At 54.0% G+C, this 19,897-nt stretch overlaps 2 protein-coding genes across 5 annotated transcripts in view; both read right to left on the bottom strand.

The window, feature by feature from the left end:
* KDM6B (lysine demethylase 6B) overlaps positions 1-14,532 on the bottom strand; it is a 99,237-nt gene extending 84,705 nt beyond the window's left edge. For both annotated transcript variants that reach the window (XM_053362069.1, XM_053362063.1), the window contains exon 1: positions 14,169-14,532. The gene's annotated coding sequence lies outside the window, so the exon portion shown is untranslated. The remainder of the gene's footprint in view (positions 1-14,168) is intronic.
* A 932-nt stretch (positions 14,533-15,464) lies between these two features.
* Positions 15,465-19,897, bottom strand: part of DNAH2 (dynein axonemal heavy chain 2) — a 136,873-nt gene continuing 132,440 nt past the window's right edge. For 2 of the 3 annotated variants that reach the window (XM_053362059.1, XM_053362058.1), the window contains exons 83-88: positions 18,539-18,690; positions 18,333-18,447; positions 17,548-17,724; positions 17,032-17,106; positions 16,776-16,926; positions 15,465-15,731 (exon numbers count right to left, since the gene is read on the bottom strand). In XM_053362059.1, coding sequence (XP_053218034.1) covers positions 15,577-15,731; positions 16,776-16,926; positions 17,032-17,106; positions 17,548-17,724; positions 18,333-18,447; positions 18,539-18,690 — 825 coding nt within the window. In that variant the 3' untranslated portion in view covers positions 15,465-15,576. The remainder of the gene's footprint in view (positions 15,732-16,775; positions 16,927-17,031; positions 17,107-17,547; positions 17,725-18,332; positions 18,448-18,538; positions 18,691-19,897) is intronic. The other variant, XM_053362060.1, reaches the window with a different exon arrangement.

Raw genomic sequence — 19,897 nt, forward strand, 5'->3', positions numbered from 1 at the left:
AGGGACAGTGGACCGGCCCCTTGCTGAAAAAGTTTGCTGACTCCTGGCTTAGAGCAATGGGAGAGACCACGGTTAAATGCCCCCCTCAAGTCGTGACCTTGGGCCAAGCCGCTGCCTCTCAGCCCTTCCTACATCACAGGGATGTTGTGGGGATAAAATGAGGAGGGTGGGGAAAAGAGCCCCTTCTTGGAGAAAAATGGGGGCTACTTATGCAGCAGACAAATTCAGGGATACCTTGGTTTACAACCATAATCCGTTCCGGAGGTCCGGCTGTAAACTGAAACAGGTTGTAACCCAAGGCGCGCTTTCGCCAATGGGGCCTCCCCCCCCAAAAAAGGGATGTAATCCAAAAAATTTGGGTTGTAATCCCAAAAAAGGGACATGCACTTCCGGGTTTGACGTGGTTGTAATCCAAAACGGTTGTGATCCAAAATGGCTGCAAACCAAGGTACCACTGTAGATAAATCTCAGGTGTCAAAGGTCAGGGTTAAAGAAGATAGCTCAGTCAGTAGAGCACAAGATCGTGGGTTCGAGTTCGAGTAGACCACAAGATCGTGGGTTCCCCACGTTGGGAAAAATATTCCCACATTTGCAGGGGGTTGGGCTAGATGACCCTGGGGTCCCTTCCAACTCTACTATTTGATGGCTTTATGAAAAGCCATGTAAGGAGGGTACCTAGTACTTTAATTTGATGCAAGCTGTTTATTACCAAATCATTATTACCACAGAGCCTAGGACTTGCCGATCAGAAGGATGGCGGTTCGAATCCCCGCGATGGGGTGAGCTCCCGTTGCTCAGTCCCTGCTCCTGCCAACCTAGCAGTTCGAAAGCACGTCAAAGTGCAAGTAGATAAACAGGTACCACTCCGGCGGGAAGGTAAACGGCGTTTCCGTGCGCTGCTCTGGTTTGCCAGAAGCGGCTTAGTCCTGCTGGCCACATGACTGCACATCGGCTCCCTCGGCCAATAAAGCGAGAGGAGTACCTCAACCCCAGAGTCGGCCACGACTGGACCTAATGGTCAGGGGTCCCTTTACCTTTACTTATGTAAGGAAGGTGCCCAATGCGCCTCTGTGGGGTGGGGGGAGGGCCGCCACCCTCCCAACCTCTGGGGTGGCAAATTAGCAAGAACACACACACACACAAAACCACACGCACACGTTGACTGTGAAACCCTGCAGCCTTTCAGATATTTGGACGGGGGCATTCTTGTTTTGTTTCTGTTCCTTGTTTTTTTTATGCATTTTGTGTTTTTATCTTTTGTTTTAAAGGTGGCAAGTGCCCAGAGATCGACAAAACGAAGGGCGGCGTACAAATTTAATCAATAAAATAATGAAAAGAATTTAGATCGCTCAAGTGGCATGGCCTGGGAAGCTCTAGGGAGAGACTTCCCTCAGCTGCTGCTGCCAGCCAGTGCAGCCAAGCTAGGCTCGATGGGACCCTGATGTACTGACACGGCAGGAGGCAGCTTCCCATGTTCCCATGCACAGGAACCGCAGGCCTGGCGTGCAAAGAGTTAACACGGACCATGCGCTCGGCGCATGTTTGCCATGCGCGCACATCGCAGCTCCCCTCCCCCTCCCCGGCCATGCGGGCTAGCGTGTGCAGGCGTGTTCCATGCGTGAGGGAGCGTGTCCGGGCGTGCCCTGTGGGATGTGTGTGCGCACACGTGCAATCTGCTGGCAGCTGTTCCAGGCCTGCCCTCCCCATCGCCCCGGCAACCAGGCCCCGCTGCAGAGCCGCCATTGGCCCCTGCGCCCAGTGATGTCAGCATCCCTGAAAAGTTAATAGGGCGGCTGGGGATGAGGGCAAACATTCCTGCCGCTGTTCCCATAGCAACAGGGCAAGCACCCCAGCTGAGCGGCCATGTGTGTGCGGGTGCGCGCGGGGGGGGGGGGGCAGATTGCTCCCTCGGCCCCCCCCAGCCCAATCTCTGGGTCCTGCAGCCGACTTGGCAAGGCACAGACGGGGAGAGCAGGGGGGCGACCCCCACCATTTCCCCCTTCCGCAAATAAGAGGCACTGAGGCTCAAGCCTCAATGCATGACCGGAGGTTGGGGGCTGGGGGTTTGCAGAGGGAGGGAGCAGAGCACTCTGCACGCACTCAGAGACTGACAGGAGGAGGGAACGATGCACTCTGTACACACTCAGAGGCTGAATGGGGGAGGGAGTGATAGACTCTGCATGCACTCAGAAGCTGACGGGGGAAAGGAGCGATGCACTCTGCATGCACTCAGAGGCTAATAGGGAAGGAGCGATGCACTCTGCACGCACTCAGAGGCTAACGGGGAGGGAGTGATAGACTGCATGCACTCAGAGGCTGACAGGGGAAAGAAGTGATGCACTCTGCACGCACTCAGAGGCTGATGGGGGAGGGAGCGATGCACTCTGTATGCACTCAGAGGCTAACGGGGAGCGACTGATGCACTCTGCATGCACTCAGAGGCTGATGGGGGAAAGGAGTGATGCACTCTGCACGCACTCAGAGGCTGATGCACTCTGCACTCAGAGGCTGACGGGGGAAAGGAGCGATGCACTCTGCACGCACTCAGAGGCTAACGGGGAGGGACTGGTGCACTCTGCATGCACTCAGAGGCTGATGGGGGAGGGAGCAATGCACTCTGCATGCACTCAGAGGCTGATGGGGGAGGGAGCAATGCACTCTGCATGCACTCAGAGGCTGACAGGGGGAGGGAGCAATGCACTCTGCACACACTCAGAGGCTGACAGGGGAAGGGAGTGATGCACTCTGCACACACTCAGAGGCTGACAGGGAAGGAGTGATGCCCTCTGTGCGCACTCAGAGGCTGACAGGGGGAAGGAGCAATGCACTCTGCACATGCTTCAGGGCTAGCACGGAAATTTAAGTCTCAGGGTCGAGCCTTGGGTCAAAGGGATTCAGCACAGCGTGCATTATGATCAGCACTTTCTTCCCACTTCCTCCCCCAGTGTAGAAAACTAGATGCCAAGGCAGACTATCTTCCTCCACTGGGGAAAGGATGCTAAACTGGTATCATAGAGTTAGGGGGGACCCCAAGGTTCATCTAGTCCAACCCTCTGTAATGCAGGAATCTCAACTAGATCACAAATGACAGGTGGCATCCAATTTCTGCTTAAAAACCTCCATGGAAGGAGAGTCCATCTTCTGAGGGAGTCAGTGCATCACTAGCAAAGCATTAAATATCCCACACAGACACTTTCCACAGCAGCTAATCTACCACGCGGCAGCAAGATGTGCAAACCTAAAGCAGGCTCTTGCCAGCTACGGAGCAAGTGAACTCCCAAGCACACACACAAACGGGAAAAAACCACACAGGCTGAGGAAAGGGGTCCCACTAGGCCGCACTACCCAGAGCTGCAGGTTCCACCTTCAGCTCGTATTGCTGCCAGATCCAGGCCTTATCTTTTGCCCGGGCGGCTGACCCGATCCAGTTCAGTCTTGCTCTCCACACCTGCCCCGCAAGCTGTGCTCGCCATTGCTCAACACAAAAGCAAGGTTTCTTCGCAGAGGGAGACGCTAACCTGCGGAACGTCTTGCCACAGGCTGCCCTGACGGTTTCTGTTCGTGACTCGCTGGATGATGGGTGGCATCCAGGATTAGTCATGCTCAGTGTGGATCCATTAAAATTAACGAGCATGACTCAGGCTGCCCCTGTACTTACACATTTAAAGCAGAACCGCTGTCGCAATCCTGGGAATTGTAGTTTTCTGAGAGTTCTTACGGAGCCCTCTTCCCCACAGGGAGCTACAGTTCCCAGACTGGTTTTACAACCAAACCTTCCTCCCAGGGAGCTCCGGGAAACTGTAGCTCTGTGATGAGTCTCCGAACAACCTTAACAAACTACAGTTCCCTTAAGAAACTACAATTCCCAGGATTCTTGGGTGGGGGGGAGCTGTCAGAGTGGTATGATAATGATTTAAAAGTACGGCAAAGGTGTGATCTAAGAGAGGGCTTTTAGCTTCGGTGGGACTCCTATGAGCAAAACGCAGCTGGATTTAAAGAGTCGTAGAACCGTAGATCTGTCAAGGGGACCCCAGAGGCCATCTAGCCCAACCCCAGGCAGTGCAGGAATGACAGCTAAAGAATTTCTGACACAAAGCCATCTGCTTAAAAACCTCCAATGAAGGAGAGCCCACCGCCTTCTGAGCTTGAGTCGCTCTTACCCTCAGAAATATTTGTTCCTTCCTTGCCACCGACAACATTTATTTGTCCAGAAAAGTGTTGCCGGGAGGCAGTGTGGTGTAGTGGTTAGCGTGCTGGTCTGTGACCGCGGTTCGAATCCCCGCTCGGTCATGTTTTTAATATTTAACGCTGTATTGTTTTTAACATTTGATTCGGAGCCGCCCAGAGTGGCTGGGGAAACTCACCCAGATGGGCGGGGTATAAATTATTATTATTATTATTATTACTCACACTGGACGATCGCCATCTCTCTCAGCCTAAGGATAAAATGGGGTGCCATGTTCACCACCTTGAGCTCCTCAGAGGGAAAGGCAGCATGCAAAGGTTATTAATAATAATAATAAATTGGCTATTTCGCTAATAGTTTGTAATAATTATGTTAAATAAATTAAATTTAATAATAATAATAATAAAAATTGGCTATTTTGCTTATATTTTGTAATAATGTTAAATAAATAAATTTAATAATAATAAATTGGCAATTTTGCTTATATTTTGTAATAATGTTAAATAAATAAATTTAATAATAATAAATTGGCTATTTTGCTTATATTTTGTAATAATTATGTTAAATAAATGTAATAATAATAATAATAAATTGCCAACCTGCAGTGGCTACAGGCAGGAGGCTTGTGGCATAGCATAGTTCAGCCGGTAGAGCACGAGGCTCTTAATTTCAAGGTTGCGGGTTCGAATCCTGCACTGCAAGGGGTTGGACTAGATGGCCTTCGGGAGGTCCCCTTCCAACGCTATGAAGATCCCCAGGCAGGGAACAGAGGCAAGCTGCACCTGCGTGGGCCAGCTCTGTTGCAACACGAAAACTCCCCGCGCCTCACCCTTCCTCGTGAGTTCCCAACATCTGGGGTGCGGGAACCCGCAAATTGCTGAGCAATAAGCTTTCCTGCTCCACGAATTTTCCCATGCAAGCAAGTTGCAGAACTGGGCAGGGATGTGGGTGCGAGCTTTGCACACACAGAGAGAGAGATGCACAAACTCACATCTGCCAGGGGAGAAGAGAGCATCAGACAGATGGAGACAAAGGGTGTGGGGGGGTTTGGTGGGGGGGGGGAGAAGGAGAATCACCTGCGCCTCCTTTTCCAGGTGAGGGCAAAGGTGCTCCGAAGTTGATGATTAACCTGCCAGCAGCCGGTTGGGGCCGGGAGGCAGGCCAGAGGGCAAACGGCAAGACGACAAACAGGTTTATGGTGGCGGGAGATTTCGTCGACCGGCGGCACCTGTTTCGTCGGATGCATGAGAAAGCCTGCCCACCCCCAAACAAATACGTGCATCAACCCAGGCTGGAACTTTTTGTGCATCTCATGCACTCAGAAGGTGGTGAACTAGCTAAAAGGTTTTTAAATGGGGGCTGGATGGCCATCTGCCAGGGATTCTTGAGCTGCGATTCCGGGTTGGGCTAGATGACCGCTGGGGGTCCCTTTCAACTCTACATTTCTACCTCTCTATGACCTCAGAAGGCAGAGGACTGACCTTAGCTGGAGGTTTTTAAACAGAGGTTGGAGGGCCACCTGCCAGGGATTCTTGAGCACCATGGAACCGCAGAATTTCAGGGGTCCGCAGAGGTCCTCTAGTCTAACCCTCTGCGATGCAGGAATCTCAGGTGAAGAATCGCTGGCAGCCTCTATTTTAAAATAGGAGAGGCACCCACCTTCCAAGGCAGTCTGTTCCACTGTCGAATGACCCTTTCCGAATGTTCCTAAAAATTATGCAGGTAAAAAAACACGGCCAAATGCCACTTAAGGGAAGGGTGCAAGACGTTTTCTCTGAAGCTTGAATCTGTTTCGTTCCGGATTGTCTTATTTGACGTTTAATGTGTTGCAAACAGCTTTGAGATTTTTCTTTAAACTATACCGTACGATGGTACCTCGGGTTAAGTACTTAATTCATTCTGGAGGTCCGTTCTTAACATGAAAGTGTTCTTAACCTGAAGCACCACTTTAGCTAATGGTGCCTCCCACTGCTGCCGCATGATTTCTGTTCTCATGCTGAAGCAAAGTTCTTAACCTGAAGCACTATTTCTGGGTTAGCAGAGTCTGTAACCTGAAGCGTCTGTAACCTGAAGCGTCTGTAACCTGAAGCGTCTGTAACTCGAGGTACCACTGTACCGAGGTATGGAAATGAAAGGAATAAAAATAACAAAATAACACTATTTTTCGCTCCATAAGACGCACTTTTCCCCTCCTAAAAAGTAAGGGGGAATGTGTGTGCGTCTTATGGAGCGAAGGCAGGGGGGAGGCAGGCAGGAAAAGCCCCCAAGAGCCGCACACAAGCTCCGCGCAGCCTGTCCGCTGCTTTGAGGCTGGGGGGGGGGAGGAAATAAGATTTTTTTTTTCTTGATTTCCCCCTCTAAAAACTAGGTGCGCCTTATGGTCCTGTGTGCCTTATGGAGCGAAAAATACGGTACCACTAGGGAGAAATGACAAGGTGCCTAGACCATGGGTAGGCAAACTAAGGTCCGTGGGCCGGATCCAGCCCAATCGCCTTCTCAATCCGGCCCGCGGACGGTCCGGGAATCAGCGTGTTCTTACATGAGTAGAATGTGTCCTTTTATTTAAAATCCATCTCTGGGTTATTTGTGGGGCATAGGAATTTATTCATTTCCCCCCCCAAAAAATTTAGTCCGGCCCCCCACAAGCTCTGAGGGACAGTGGACCGGCCCCTGCTGAAAAATTTTGCTGACCCTTGGCCTAGACATTCCATCTTGGCGACCCTAACCCAGGTATAAAGTGCCATTTGGCGATTCGCTTACATCTCTTGAGTTTCTAAGCCTGGAGGTTTGGGGCCAGGTCTCGGGTGGGGGGGCAGGACTTCCTGTTATGTGCACTGAGAGCAGGAAGCCGACGTCTCCTTGCACCCACATCAAAAAGGAGGGGTGCGAGAGAGACCTCCCACGCAGAACGGGGGGTTCGCGACGAACAAACACGCTCGATTCCGGAGAAATTCGCATTCAGGTCTCACACCCCGATGCACAACGCACCTTAGAGGATGCCCCCCTCCACAATATCAGGCCTATAAGCCCCCCACCCCACCTCCGGAGACAAAATTTGTGGGGTGAGGACCCTAAGAATCTAGTCCTACAGCTTTTTCCTCCATGGGTTTGTCTCGCCTTCTTTCGAAGCCACCCAAATGAATGGCCGCCGCAGGGTCTTGTGGCAGGGAGTTCCACAGTTTGCCTGCGTGCTGCGCGGAGGAGATCAATGCAGAGCGCTGTCTGAGATTGCATTGCAAAATATGGACAGGACATCTGTTTGGAGGAGAGTGATCTATCCTCACGGACACTAACAACCCCCCTCCTTTGTGAGGTAATAAAAACCTTGAAAGTGGTGCCAGAAGGGAATAAAAATTGCAATTCATTTTTATTCGCCGTTGCATTTCTATCCCATCTTTCATCTCAAGGCGGCATACCATTTTTATTTTTAATTCATTTACATCCCTCCTTTCTCCCCATTCAGGACCCAAGGATGTTCACAATCCAAACTGAAACAAATGCAACAGAAAACACACATTTTTAAAAAACCAGTTAAATAAGTAAGCTGACAGCCTGGAATACGCTTAGAATCATTGAACCGGAAGGGGTCACAATGGTCATCTAGTCCAACCCCCTGAAGCGCAGGAATCTTTTGCCTCACGCAGGACTTGAACCCAAGGCCCTGGGATCACGAGCCTCGTGCTCTACCGACTTAGCTATCCAGCCTCAACTCTTAAAACCACTCATGCTTCCCCCCCTCGCCTGTTTCTCCCTCACGACAGCCCCACAAGGTAGGTTAGGCCGAGAGACAGAGAATGGCTCAAGGCCACCGGGGGATTTCCGTGCCCAGGCTGCGAGTTCCGATCTTGCCAACGAGGCCGAAAAGGCAGATACAGTGGTGCCTCGCAAGACGAAATTAATTCGTTCCGCAAGTTTTTTCTTCTTGCGAGTTTTTCTTCTTGCGAAGCACCGTTTCCCATAGGAATGCATTGAAAATCAATCAATGCGTTCCTATGGAAACCGCCTTCAGACCAGGTCTGGGGACAGTCTGTCCCCCAACCTCTTCTGAAGGCTGGGGGGGGGGGGACAAGGGCTTTTCTTCCCACCGCCAGCCTTCAGAAGGCTGTTCTGAAGGCTGGCGGTGGGAAGAAAAGCCCTGCTCCCTGCCTCCCGCCCCGCAAGTTCCGGGGACAGGAGGGCTTTCCTCCCGACCGCCAGCATTTTAAAAGCCCCCGGGACAGCGGAGGTCTTCTGAAGGCAGGCGGTGGGCGAAAGTCTTTGCTCCCCCCCCCCCGCCTGCCTTCAAAAGCCGTCCGGGATAGCGGAGAAACGCGCTGCGCTTCTCCGCTATCCCGGGAAGGCAGGCGGGGGGGAGCAAAGACTTTTGCCCCCCGCCGGCCTTCAGAAGAGGTCCAGGACCTCTTCTGAAGGCGAGCGGTGGGTGAAAGTCTTTGCTCCCGACCGCCAGCATTTTAAAAGCGGTCCGGGATAGCGGGAAAGCGCAGCACGCTTCCCTGCTATCCCGGACCGCTTTTAAAATGCTGGTGGTGGGGAGCAAAGCCTTTCGGCCCCCGCCGGCCTTCCTGGACCTCTTCTGAAGGCCGGAGGGGGGCGAAAGGCTTTGCTCCCCACCGCCAGCATTTAAAAGAAGTCCCCGGAGATTTCCCTATGGGCTTTCTTCTTGTGAAGCAAGCCCATAGGGAAATTTGTCTTGCGGAACGACTCAAAAACGGAAAACTCTTTCGTTTTGCGAGTTTTTCGTTTTGCGAGGCGTTCGTCTTGCGAGGCACCACTGTACGTAGCTCAGCGGCTGGACGCACACACTTTTCCCGGAACCGGTCCCGTTTTCGAATCCTGCCGCCTCCTGATTATGGGGGAAACGGCCCTTTTTCTGGAATCAGAGAGCCCCGCCCTGACAGCTGGGACACAGGTGAAACCTTGGCTTCCTCCCTCCCTGGTGGGGATCCGGTTGCTCGCCTCACCGGGCCTGGCCCAGGCCTCTGCTCACGACAGGTGGCCCGCCACTCAAATAACAAGCCAGACGCACCACACAGGGGATCTCCATTGCCTCCCTAGAGGGTTAAAAAGGTGTGGCAAAAAGGTGGATTTACACGGCTGTGCTGCCTAGCGGTTAGATTGGGTTGCACCACAGGGAGGGAACCATAGAGCGTTAATTGTACCAAGAAGCAAGGGCCGGCCTCCCCTCAGCCTGGCCCCCTCCAGATCTTTTGGACATGCATCAGTTTCAAAGTTTATGCAGCAGGAAATAATAATAATAATAATAATAATAATAATAATAATAATAATAATTTATTTATACCCCGCCCATCTGGCTGGGTTTCCAACAGAACACTAAAATACACTAACCTATTAAACATTAAAAGCTTCCCTAAACAGGGCTGCCTTCAGATGTCTTCTACAAGTCAGATAGTTGTTTTTCCCTTTGACATCTAGTGGGAGGGCGTTCCACAGGGCGGGGGCCACCACCGAGAAGGCCCTCTGCCTGTTTCCCTGTAGCTTTGCTTCTCGCAATGAGGGAACCGCCAGAAGGCCCTCGGAGCTGGACCTCAGTGTCCGGGCAGAACGATGGGGGTGGAGACGCTCCTTCAGGTATAAAAAGCTTGGGGCACCTATTTTCTGCCTCCCGCAGCTGCTCACGAGGCAGAAAACACTCCCTGGTGAATTTCTGCCTGCCTGGCAGCTGGCCCAACTATGCTCCCTCCTCCGTCACAAAAGCCATTTTTCAGAGCCTACAAATCCAGCGCCAATTCTCCCCACTTTGTCAGCCAGGGGTTGAAGGCGGAAAAAATTTAGGGGGAGAGAAAAGGCTCCCCCCGTACAAAACTTGACCTTGGCTTGCTCTTTCCTAGGGTATATGAAATAAATTTGATTTTTTTGTGTGGTGGTGGGGCTTCACCCAACCAAGCATAAGGAAGACAGGCGATCCAACTTCTCTCTTCTGCACGCCCCCCCCCAGCTCAGATGATGGCTTCTGCATCTGGTTCTCCAGAAACCGCAGCACCAGGGGACCGCGATTCACAGACGCATTAACAAGAGCCTAGTCCCTAAGAGATGAGATTTGAGACCGGGGCGTTTGCCAAACATCTTCTCAACACCTGCTCATTAAACCCAACGCCTCCGCCTTACGGTTCCCCTCGCAAGAGCATATGGGGCTGGAACTGGGAGGGGCTGGAGGCGCCCGGCCAAATTGGCTGAAAACTATAATTAGTAGCGGAATTACCCCGGCCTCCCCTGGAGAAATAAAAGGATCGAGGCTGAAGGTTTGCCCAAACACCCCGGCATTGTGTTGCGGCAGCAAGATAGCGGCTTGCAAGCTTACCTCTCACGGCTGAGCGGAAAAACCAAACGGAAATAACCTCTGCTATGGGGCGCCCTACTGCATCCCTCCTGAGGTTTCCGCCTGTCCAGCCAGCTGCCCCCAATTGCCCCCTAAGGCCGCTTTTGCAACCTCCCGGATATTTTGCACAGTGATTCTCATCACCCCGGCCAAAGTAGCTTTCTGCTGGCAAAGGGTGCCCTGAGCATGTACAGAGAGCCAGTGTGGTGCAGCGCTGAAGAGTGCTGGTCTAAGACCTGGGAGGGACCTGGGTTCAAATCCCCACTCGTCCACGAAGATTGCCAGACGACCTCAAAGGCCAGCTGCCGTCTCCCAGACTGAGGCTACCTCAAAGGGCTGTTATGGAGAGCTAGAGAACTGGTTGTGACTGGTTTGGCTGGTTGTGATGGGAGGGGGGACAGAACCACATTTATACATGCTCAACAGCATTCATCTTTTATCCCACCTGCATTTCTCAGCCAGAAATGCACTCTGCACATGCTTACGAGCCTGCGTTATTCTCATACGTTTGCTGCAAGCCTCAGGAGGGGAAAAATCTGGACATAAGAACACAAAAAGGGTGTGATCTAGCATTGAGTTGTGCAGGCAGAAGATAAGACATCAGGGCTAGCTAGCAGCCACCTAGTTTGGCGGCCGTCCCTGCTTCCTGCAGCAGGGAGTTCCGTAGTTCAACAATGTGCTGTGCAAAAGAAGTGCTCCCTTTAATCAGTCCTGAATCTCCCAGTCCCAGCGCTAAGCTCCACGATGGCTCAGATTTAAGAGCTTTATAACCTCTAATCCCCCAGCAGGGAACCGGAGCCTGTGCATTTGGGGTTAAAGGGGGCGGGAATTATCTGGCCTCCTTCCGTGGTCTTGGCTCTCCCTCTTGTGGACATCGGCTGAAAGCGCAGCTGGTTCCAGCCACCCAGGCCAAAGAAAGCTATCTGCGGCGACTGCAGTGAAGATCATTGTTTTTCCTTTTTTTAAAAAAGGGGCTTTCGCATTCTTATGAATGGATCTACAAGCCTCGATCCAAAAATGGAATTGTGCAGAGATCAGATCGGCTGCCATGGCAGCCGGTCTTGATCTGCAGGGAGCGCAGCCAAGCTGGAAAAGCAGCAGCAGGATATTCATTCCTGGGAGGCCGGATCTGCTGCCCCTGGTGATCTTGCCGCCTGAGGCTGCCTCACCTTGCCTCATGGGTGAGCCGGCCCTGATCCTCATGGCCTGCTCATCCTTCGAGAGTCAGGACTCCTGGGTTGAAGGCTAAAGAGTGAGACCCACATCGGACTGGACACACCATCCCACCTGGAGGTGGCTGGTCATTGCTCAGCTCAGAGGCAAAGGCATTCTGCACGTGCTCCAGAGCCACTCACTCCTTCCTGCCCACGTTCCAGGGCTGAGCCACGTCACAGGGGATTTACTTACAAGAGTCAACAGACATTTGATCCTAAGCCTGGTGGCACTTGGAAAAATGCCCGCAGGTGCTCAGCCAACACACTGCAGGCAAAATGAGAAGACACCTCGTACCGTATTTTTCACTCTGTAAGACGCACCAGACCACAAGATGCACCTCGTTTTTGGAGGAGGAAAACAAGAAAAAAAATATTCTGAATCTCAGAAGCCAGAACAAGAAGAGGGATCGCTGCGCAGTGAAAGCAGCAATCCCTCTTGCTGTTCTGGCTTCTGGGATAGCTGCACAGCCTGCATTCGCTCCATAAGACGCACACATATTTCCCCTTACTTCTTAGGAGGGAAAAAGTGAGTCTTATAGAGCAAAAAATACGGTAATAACCGGACCAACTTCAGCAAGCTTGGGACATGCAAGCAAGCTACCAAGTTACACTGGATTCTTTTCACCTATCCGAAGAACAGTTCTGTGGAACTCAAAAGCTTGCACAGGACACGCGCCATGCCAAGAACAGCACCCTGTTCTCACAGCGGCCAACAGAAGGCTTTCCTCTCCTGCCCTTTCCAGCAACTGGTGTTCAGAAGCCTTAAAACCAGAGCAACACTCTCAGGCTGCTATCACATTTCTGAGCTGCTCAATAGGAAGCTACACTAGAGGATTCCTTCTAAAACTCCTCCCTCTTAGGTTCTGAATTTTATTGCGATAGTAGGTCATGCAAAGCACTCTTCTGAACAATGCCTTTTATAGGGTAGGGGGCACTGGGGTTGGATTGATGGTTTGGGAGCCACTGGTTTAGCCTCAATTAAATATCTGGATAGAAATACCACCGGGGTAGCTCCCACTGTATACACCCATGCCCCCCCCATTATACTGCACTTCCTCCCCAGAGAATGCAGGGATCTTGGCTGCCTGCCACCCACCTCTGGCTAGAACCAGATTCACATGCACATCCTCCCTAACTGGAACCCAAACCCAGGAAACCGGGCACTCCACCATCAAGCCCTCTCAAGGCTCCCTTACAAGCTGGAGCAGGTGGTGGGACTGGGAGAAGAAACTAGCCTTTTTTAAAAAGGGGGGGTCCCCCAAAGGCCATCCAGTCCACCCCCTTGCGCCATGCTAAAAGCCTTGGTGGTATTCTGCGCATGGCAGGAGGGATGGTATAGGGTCAAGCAGGGATGTGCGGCACAAAGATGGAGGCAAGTTTAAGGCGAAGGGGGAATAATCCCCTCTTTAAAGGAAGTAGGCGTGAATATACAGGGATGGCACTAACCCCCTCCCCAGGTGCTAACTTTTGACCCCTGCAGGGCTGGGAGGGGAAGAGGAGGGGAAGTGCTCAGAGTGGTGGGGAGAGAAATATAAGCCATCCCGTAAGTGGTTCCAAAACACAAGCTCACACATCCCTCTAGGCCCAATGATCAAGGGACTCCCATTTCAGCTCAGCTTTTAAAGGGAAAGGAAGCCTTTCCCCCCCATAAGACATAGTGGCTCAGTGGTTAGAGCATCTTCCTTGCATGCATAAGATCTCAAATTCAATCTGCAGGCTGGACTAGATTACTCAAGGGCTGATTTCTCACCAGCCCTACTATTCTATGGATCCCGGCTAAACCCCTGACATGCTTCCTGCTGATAACCAGCGTAAGACAAGACTGAGCGAGATGATGGACCGAAGGTCTCAGTCAGTAGAACACAGCTTCGCGTATATACGTGTTCCATATGTTCTATCCGTTGCAATTATTAAAAACAAGTATGTTGGCCATCTCCCCACACCCTTCAGATCTGCAAGAAGGAAAGCCAAGTTTGATCCCCGTTTCAACTCTCTCCCCCCCCCACTCCGCCCTTGCACCGTCCGCCTCTTGCTCATCTTTTTGCACGGCTTCCCGCCAGCCCCGCCCTGTTCCCAAGGAAGAAAAAGGGAAATTGCCAAAGGCGCAGCCCGCCTTCGCCATCATCGCGGAGTCGGTGAAAGCGAAGGCCCCGCGCGCCCCTTGCTGGGGGACCCCTGGGAGGGACCCGATTTCAGATCGCCCCCTTTGCCCGACCTGTGGGCGTCCTCGGGCCACACTCGCGCCCCTTCTCTCCTACCTCGCAGGGTTGCTGGGAGGATCAAACGGAGGAGAGCTCCGCGCGCCCCCGTGAGGTCCTGGAAAGAAGGCGGGCTTGCAAACGCAGCCGATAAATACGCAAACAAACTTGCAAGTGGAAAACGAGGCGCCCTCGTGCTGCGGGCAGGGACAACACCCCCTGCGCCCTCTTACCTGGGGGTGGGCTGGCTGGCGTGCGCGCCCGCGGAGGAGAAGGAGGTTGGAGACCCCTGTGCGCGCTCCCCGCGCGTCCCTTGGCCAAGCTGCTGTGCCCCCCGGGCGCCGGGACGAGCATCCTCCGCCCGCCCCCCTCCGCGGGCCGGCGGGAACTTTGCAGCGGGCCGGGGAAGGAGGGAGGGACGGAGTCCGGGGCGGCGGCGCGCCCGCCCGCTGGAAAAGCGGGGGCTCCGCGCCTGGAAAAGTCCGCTCTCCGGTTGCGCAGTTCCATTTCCCCAACGCAAACACGCGCTCGGCGCCTCCGCCTGCCCCGCCCTCGCTCGTGTCAATTCTGTTCCCTGGGCAGGATCCGAGCGTCCCTCCGCCCTGCGCCCGCCCCTCTCCCTCTCCCGCCGCTCCTCCTCCCCCGGAGCCCGGGCCAGGCTCGCTCCCCGCGCGGAGAAGCAGCAGCAGCGGCAGCAGCGAGAGGCGCCGCCGAGGCTCCCCGCCAGCGCGTAAAAGCGCACGAGGGACTCCCGCTGCAAACGCAGCGGAGGGAAAGTTTCGCGGCCTGCAAGGGGAGGGGGAATTCAAGGCCAAAGTCCAACCCGGCTCGCCCTCTTCTCCAGGGGAGGAGGAGGAGGAGGCCGCCTCATGGGCGGAGGGGCACCCCGGGGTCATCCAGACCCACCCCTGACGAAGGAAAACCTGCCCCTTCCAGGAGGAGCAGGGTTCTCTCCTCCAGCATAAACCCTCCTCAGAGACCCCTGGACAAAGCGCTGCCCCCCATCATCGCTGTAGTTGCCCCACTGCAGCCCTCCCTCCCAGGACTGTCCCTGATCCTCTTCCTCAACTGGCCATTGCGCCCCAGTTGCTACTGGGACGCGCCCCCCCCCCCCGTACTTGTGCCTGCCAATGGAAAGGACATTTGGCTCCTCTCTGCCAGCCGTGTGTCACCAGAAAGGTATTTCCTTGTCTCTTGGCCTGCTTGGCTCTTGGCACCACGAAGCGGCCCTTTCTCAGTGAACTTGGCCCCCGCAGCGCCACAACCTCGAGGGCCCCAAAGAGCAGCTCTTCTGCCCCATCGCTGGTGCTTCCACACCGTACATTTAAAAGACATCCCCTCCCCTCCAAGAATCCTGCTGGGAGTTGCATCTCTGCAAGGCGTGTACTACAGTTCCCAGAAGCGGGGAGGGCACAGAGAATGTGCTTTCAATGTGGAGGAAGCCTAAATTCTGTCTGCCCCAGAAGGTGATCTAATCCCAGCCCTGAGATGGGGATTCCCCGTGTGGAGTAGAGGACAGACACAAAGGAGACCGTAAACAAAATAGCTTTATTTTAATTTTACCTAAAACTGGGGAGTGGGGGGAGTCAGAGAAGCAAGGTTCCTTTGGAGAAAGGGGTGCATATATTGGGGGGGGCGTCTTCAAGTATCCAAACTCATCAGCAAGGCTGTGCCTCTTTTGATCCAGTGGTCAGAGGGCATTGTTCCAGACCGCAGGTCGATGCCAATGACAAAGGAAGGCCGCCCGGCAGTGCCAGCCCGGTTGGGGTAGTAGTAGCAAGGGCAGGCGTACATCCCTAGAGACATTTATTTATTTATTAATAACAATTTATTTATTAATTTATTTATTTAGTAATTAGATTTATACCCAGCTACCAGGGTGGCAAACATATCCATACAAATGCAATTGCAACGGTTTGAAACAACCTTCTAAATACCAGTTAAAAACCTACCCTAAACTTCTAAGTTCAGGACTTATTTTATTTTATTATATGTGTATACTGTCCTTCATCCAAAGATCTTGGGGCAGTTGACAGCATAAAAATACAAGATAAAAACACAAAATACATAATAATAACAACATGAAGAAAAACAACACAAACCAATAACACCCCCTCCCAAAAACACATACAGGATGTTAGTCAGCCAAAGGCCTGGTTAAAGAGAAACGTTTTTGCCTGGCACCTAAAGGTGTATAATAAGGGCACCAGGTGAGACTCCTTGGGGAGAGCACCCCACAACAGGGAGCCACTGCAGAAAAGGCCCTGTTCTCATGTAGATGGAACTTTCTTAAGAACATAAGGAGAGTCCGGCTGCTGGATCAAGCCAAAAGAGGTCCATCTAGGCCAGCATCGTGTTCCCACAGTGGCCAAAGGGAAGTCTGCAAGCAAGACCTGAGCACAGGAGCACTCTCTCCTCTGGTTTCAGAAACATGCCTGCCTCCTCCATCAAACTGGGTAAACGGGTCTGCTTTGACATTTCTCCTGAGTGTTAATATTGGAGGAGAGTGGGGCACCCCACGAGGGAGGGCATTCTGCAAATGGGGGGTTGCCATGGGTCGCCAACGGTGGCAGCACCACCAACAGGTGCGAAAAGAGACTCAGTAGCCAGGGATGGAGATAACCCTGGAGAGACAAACACTGCCAACTTTGGCCTCTGACCTGGTGCCATCCAGCTGCCTTGGAGGACAAAGTTGTGGTCTTCAAAGAGCTGGAGGGCGCCAGCTTGGCAGAGGCTGGAGCAGGCGGGAGCAGGGCAAGGTGGGCAAAGAGTCTGAGGCGGCCTACGGCAGCTTCCTCGCACCCACGGGTGACCGCTGACCCACCCTCCGCGAGACCCACCTTTGCCGCTCTTCTTCTTGTTCTCCACGGGCTTGAAGTGGATGGTAGGGATGGGGCAGACCAGCTGCATGGGCTCCGCATCCATCAGGCAGGAGTTCTTCTTGTCCCAGCCAGCGCCCTCCAGGTAGAGACCTCGCACCCACACCCCTTCCTAAGAGAGGAGAGGGAGACCACGCAGGGCTGGCTCAGGGGGTCCTAGGCTCCTGAACTCCCCCACCCCACCCCTGGCAACGTATGCCCTGGGAGAGGCACCTACCTTGGGCGGGTAGACAAGGTTGTTGTCATCCACGGTGGAGACAATGAACTCCCAGGAGAGCGTGTCCACGGAGATCTGAAAGGGATCGGGACGAGGAGGGAGCCACGTGAGATGGTTCTGCAGCCCAGGGGTCTCCCCCTAAGCCAGCCTTTCTCCATCTTAAGTCCCGGGCTGTTATTGAACTACAATGCCCATCATCTCTAGCTGGCAGGACCGGCGGTCAGGGATGATGGGAGTTGTAGTCCAACAACAAATGGGGACTAAAGATGGAGGAAGGCTGGCTTAGGGGGAGACCCCTGGCTCTCAAGCCACAGAGACCCACTTCCCCTCCCAGAGAACACTCTCCCTGCAGAGCAGTCTTCGCTGCCAGGCCCTCGCTTCTCCTTCCAGGCCCGGTCTCCCCATCCCTTTCATGCAACGTCCAAAGACACACACAGGCCCTTCCAGCCCTCCTGCTGGGCCCAAATATATCTCTCCCCCCCCCCAGCCACCACCCTCTCGTCACCCACCACCTACGTTGTTCAGGCGTGCAGCAGCTTGCAAGACGGCCGTCAGGAACCCCGTCGGGAAGGTGAAGCCCGAGAGCCAAAAGAGTACAGGAGGGTGGGCGGTGGTGGCCCAGCGGGTAAACTGCTCCACGCGCTGGCCCAGGTCCCGGGTCCAGGCGGCCAGAGGCTTCTGAGATGGGTAGGCCTGCAGGAGGAGGGAGAAGGCCAGGAGCTGGGAGGCAAAGCGGGACAGGCCAACCAGTCCCCCCCCCAAAAAAAACAGCCCCCACCTTGGGAAAGAGGTCTGCCAGCCCCAACCCACAAAAAGGGGTACGTGTGTCTCCCTCTTTGCTCTCCAGCAACTTGGGAAGGAGAAACCGGTATTTCGCTGGGGAATCTTTTACTTTGGAAGAAGCCGTTTTTGAAATATTTTTGTTCAGAAGAGGCTCCTGAATTATGCATTTCTCCCTAATGGGAAATCTCTGCTTCAGATGTTGGGTGAAGGCAGGAGAGAGGATGCGGGGAGGAGGGAGGTAGAAACCTGGTGGGTCCCACAAGGAATTCCAAAAACACCTCTCTCCTGAAATCTCTGTTACCCCTGGGTAAAATAGGTTCAAAATATGTTCACAAGCAAAACAACAGGTGTTTCTAACTGCAAGGCACCAGGGTGCTCTCTCCTCGAGGGAGACAAGCAGCTTGGAGCCTCCGGATCACACCCTCCTTCCTGCTCCTTCAGGAACACCGGGTCCCCCACCTTCACAGAAAGGGGGGGAAGCACCAGGAACTGCCCTTTCCCCCCCCCCAGTGCCTTACCCTCTCCCACATGGGGGGGACGCGGGCGTCAAAGATGCAGTTGAAGATCTCCTCCAGGTCCGTAGACATGACCACCAGGCCCTGAATGCCCTTCTCCAGCTCCACCAGGGAGGCACTACGGCAGAGGACAAGAGATGCTGAGGTGAGCACCAGAAAGGGACTGGGGGCTGCTGAGGCCTGCCCTGCCCTGTCCCCCGGGCACTCACTTGATGACCTGCAGCAAGGAGTTGTACCGCTGAATCTCCTGCAGCAAGACCACGTTGAGCGGGGAGGGGTCCCCAGACAGCACCTTGCAGGTGCCTTCATAGTCGATCTCCTCTGGGATCTTGCTGCGCACGTCTGCTGAAAGCTCCAGCACCTGGAGAGGGGGAGAAGGGACAGAGAGAAGAGGTACCATATTTTTCGCTCTATAGGACGCACTTTTTCCCCTCCAAAAATGAAGGGAAATGTGTGTGTGTCCTGTGGAGCGAATGCAGGCTTTTGCTGAAGCCTGGAGAGCGAGAGGGGTCCATGCGCACTGACCCCTCTCGCTCTCCAGGCTTCAGGCAGCTATCCGCAAGCCTTCAGAGCATGGCGAGAGTGCCCGCCGCGCTCCGAAGGCCTGCGGATAGCAGCCTGCATCCCAAAGCCTGGGGCGTGCTGCGCAGCGTGCCCCGGGCTTCGGGCAGGTATCCGCAAGCCTTCGGAGCCCACGGGAGTTCCCGCCGGGCTCAGAAGGCTTGCAGATAGCAGCAAGCTCCGGGAGCGAAGGCAAGGTTGCGCGCAACCTCGCCCCCGCTCCTGGACCCGTTCTGGGGGCTGGGGTCGGGGGAAGCTCGGGCTTCCCCTGCCCCAGCCCTGCAGCTAAAAAGGAACCAAGACAGCGAGCGGGATCCATCCTGCTCGCTGTCTTGGCTTCTGTCAAAGCCACGTGCAGCCTCCCCCGGCTGGAGAGGTTGTGCGTGGCTGAAGAAGCCAAGACAGCCAGCGGGATGGATCCTGCTCGCTGTCTTGGCTTCTTTGCTCTTTGGGGCGGGGGGGGTGGTGGTGGAAATATTTCCCCCCCTTATTCCCCCCCCAAAAAAACTAGGTGTGCCCTATGATCCGGTGCGCCCTCTAGAGCGAAAAATACGGTATGCAGGGCACCGGCAGAGAGGTGGCTGGTGGTTTTCCAGGAACCAGCCCTGCTCCCCGAGACTGCTCACAATCCGGTTCTGCAGGCCCCCAGACATTCGGGAAAGGAGAGTACATGTGCTCCGACAGACCTAAGAAACGAGGGAACTGCGAGGGGATCGTGCCCTGCTCTTTGGTAGCGCTGCACCAGGGCTCAGCCTCAGAAGGACTGTTCTGAGACGAGAGTGCCCTGAGCATGCGCCGAGTCTGTTCTCATCGCCACAAAGAGGACATTCGGAGGGTGCCTCCTGGGATCCAGGAAGTTCAAATAAGGAGCTGTGAGGGCCTTTCACAAGTGTGAGACACAGGCTGCTTGCCTGCCACACAAAGGCCAGCTCAGGAGGGCTGCCCAGGACCCCAGAGCAGTGCACGCTGTGATAGGAATACTATGGTCTTAGATATATGGTAATGTT

This window comes from Podarcis raffonei, chromosome 13 (genome assembly GCF_027172205.1).
Source record: "Podarcis raffonei isolate rPodRaf1 chromosome 13, rPodRaf1.pri, whole genome shotgun sequence".
NCBI classification, from domain to species: Eukaryota; Metazoa; Chordata; class Lepidosauria; order Squamata; family Lacertidae; genus Podarcis; species Podarcis raffonei.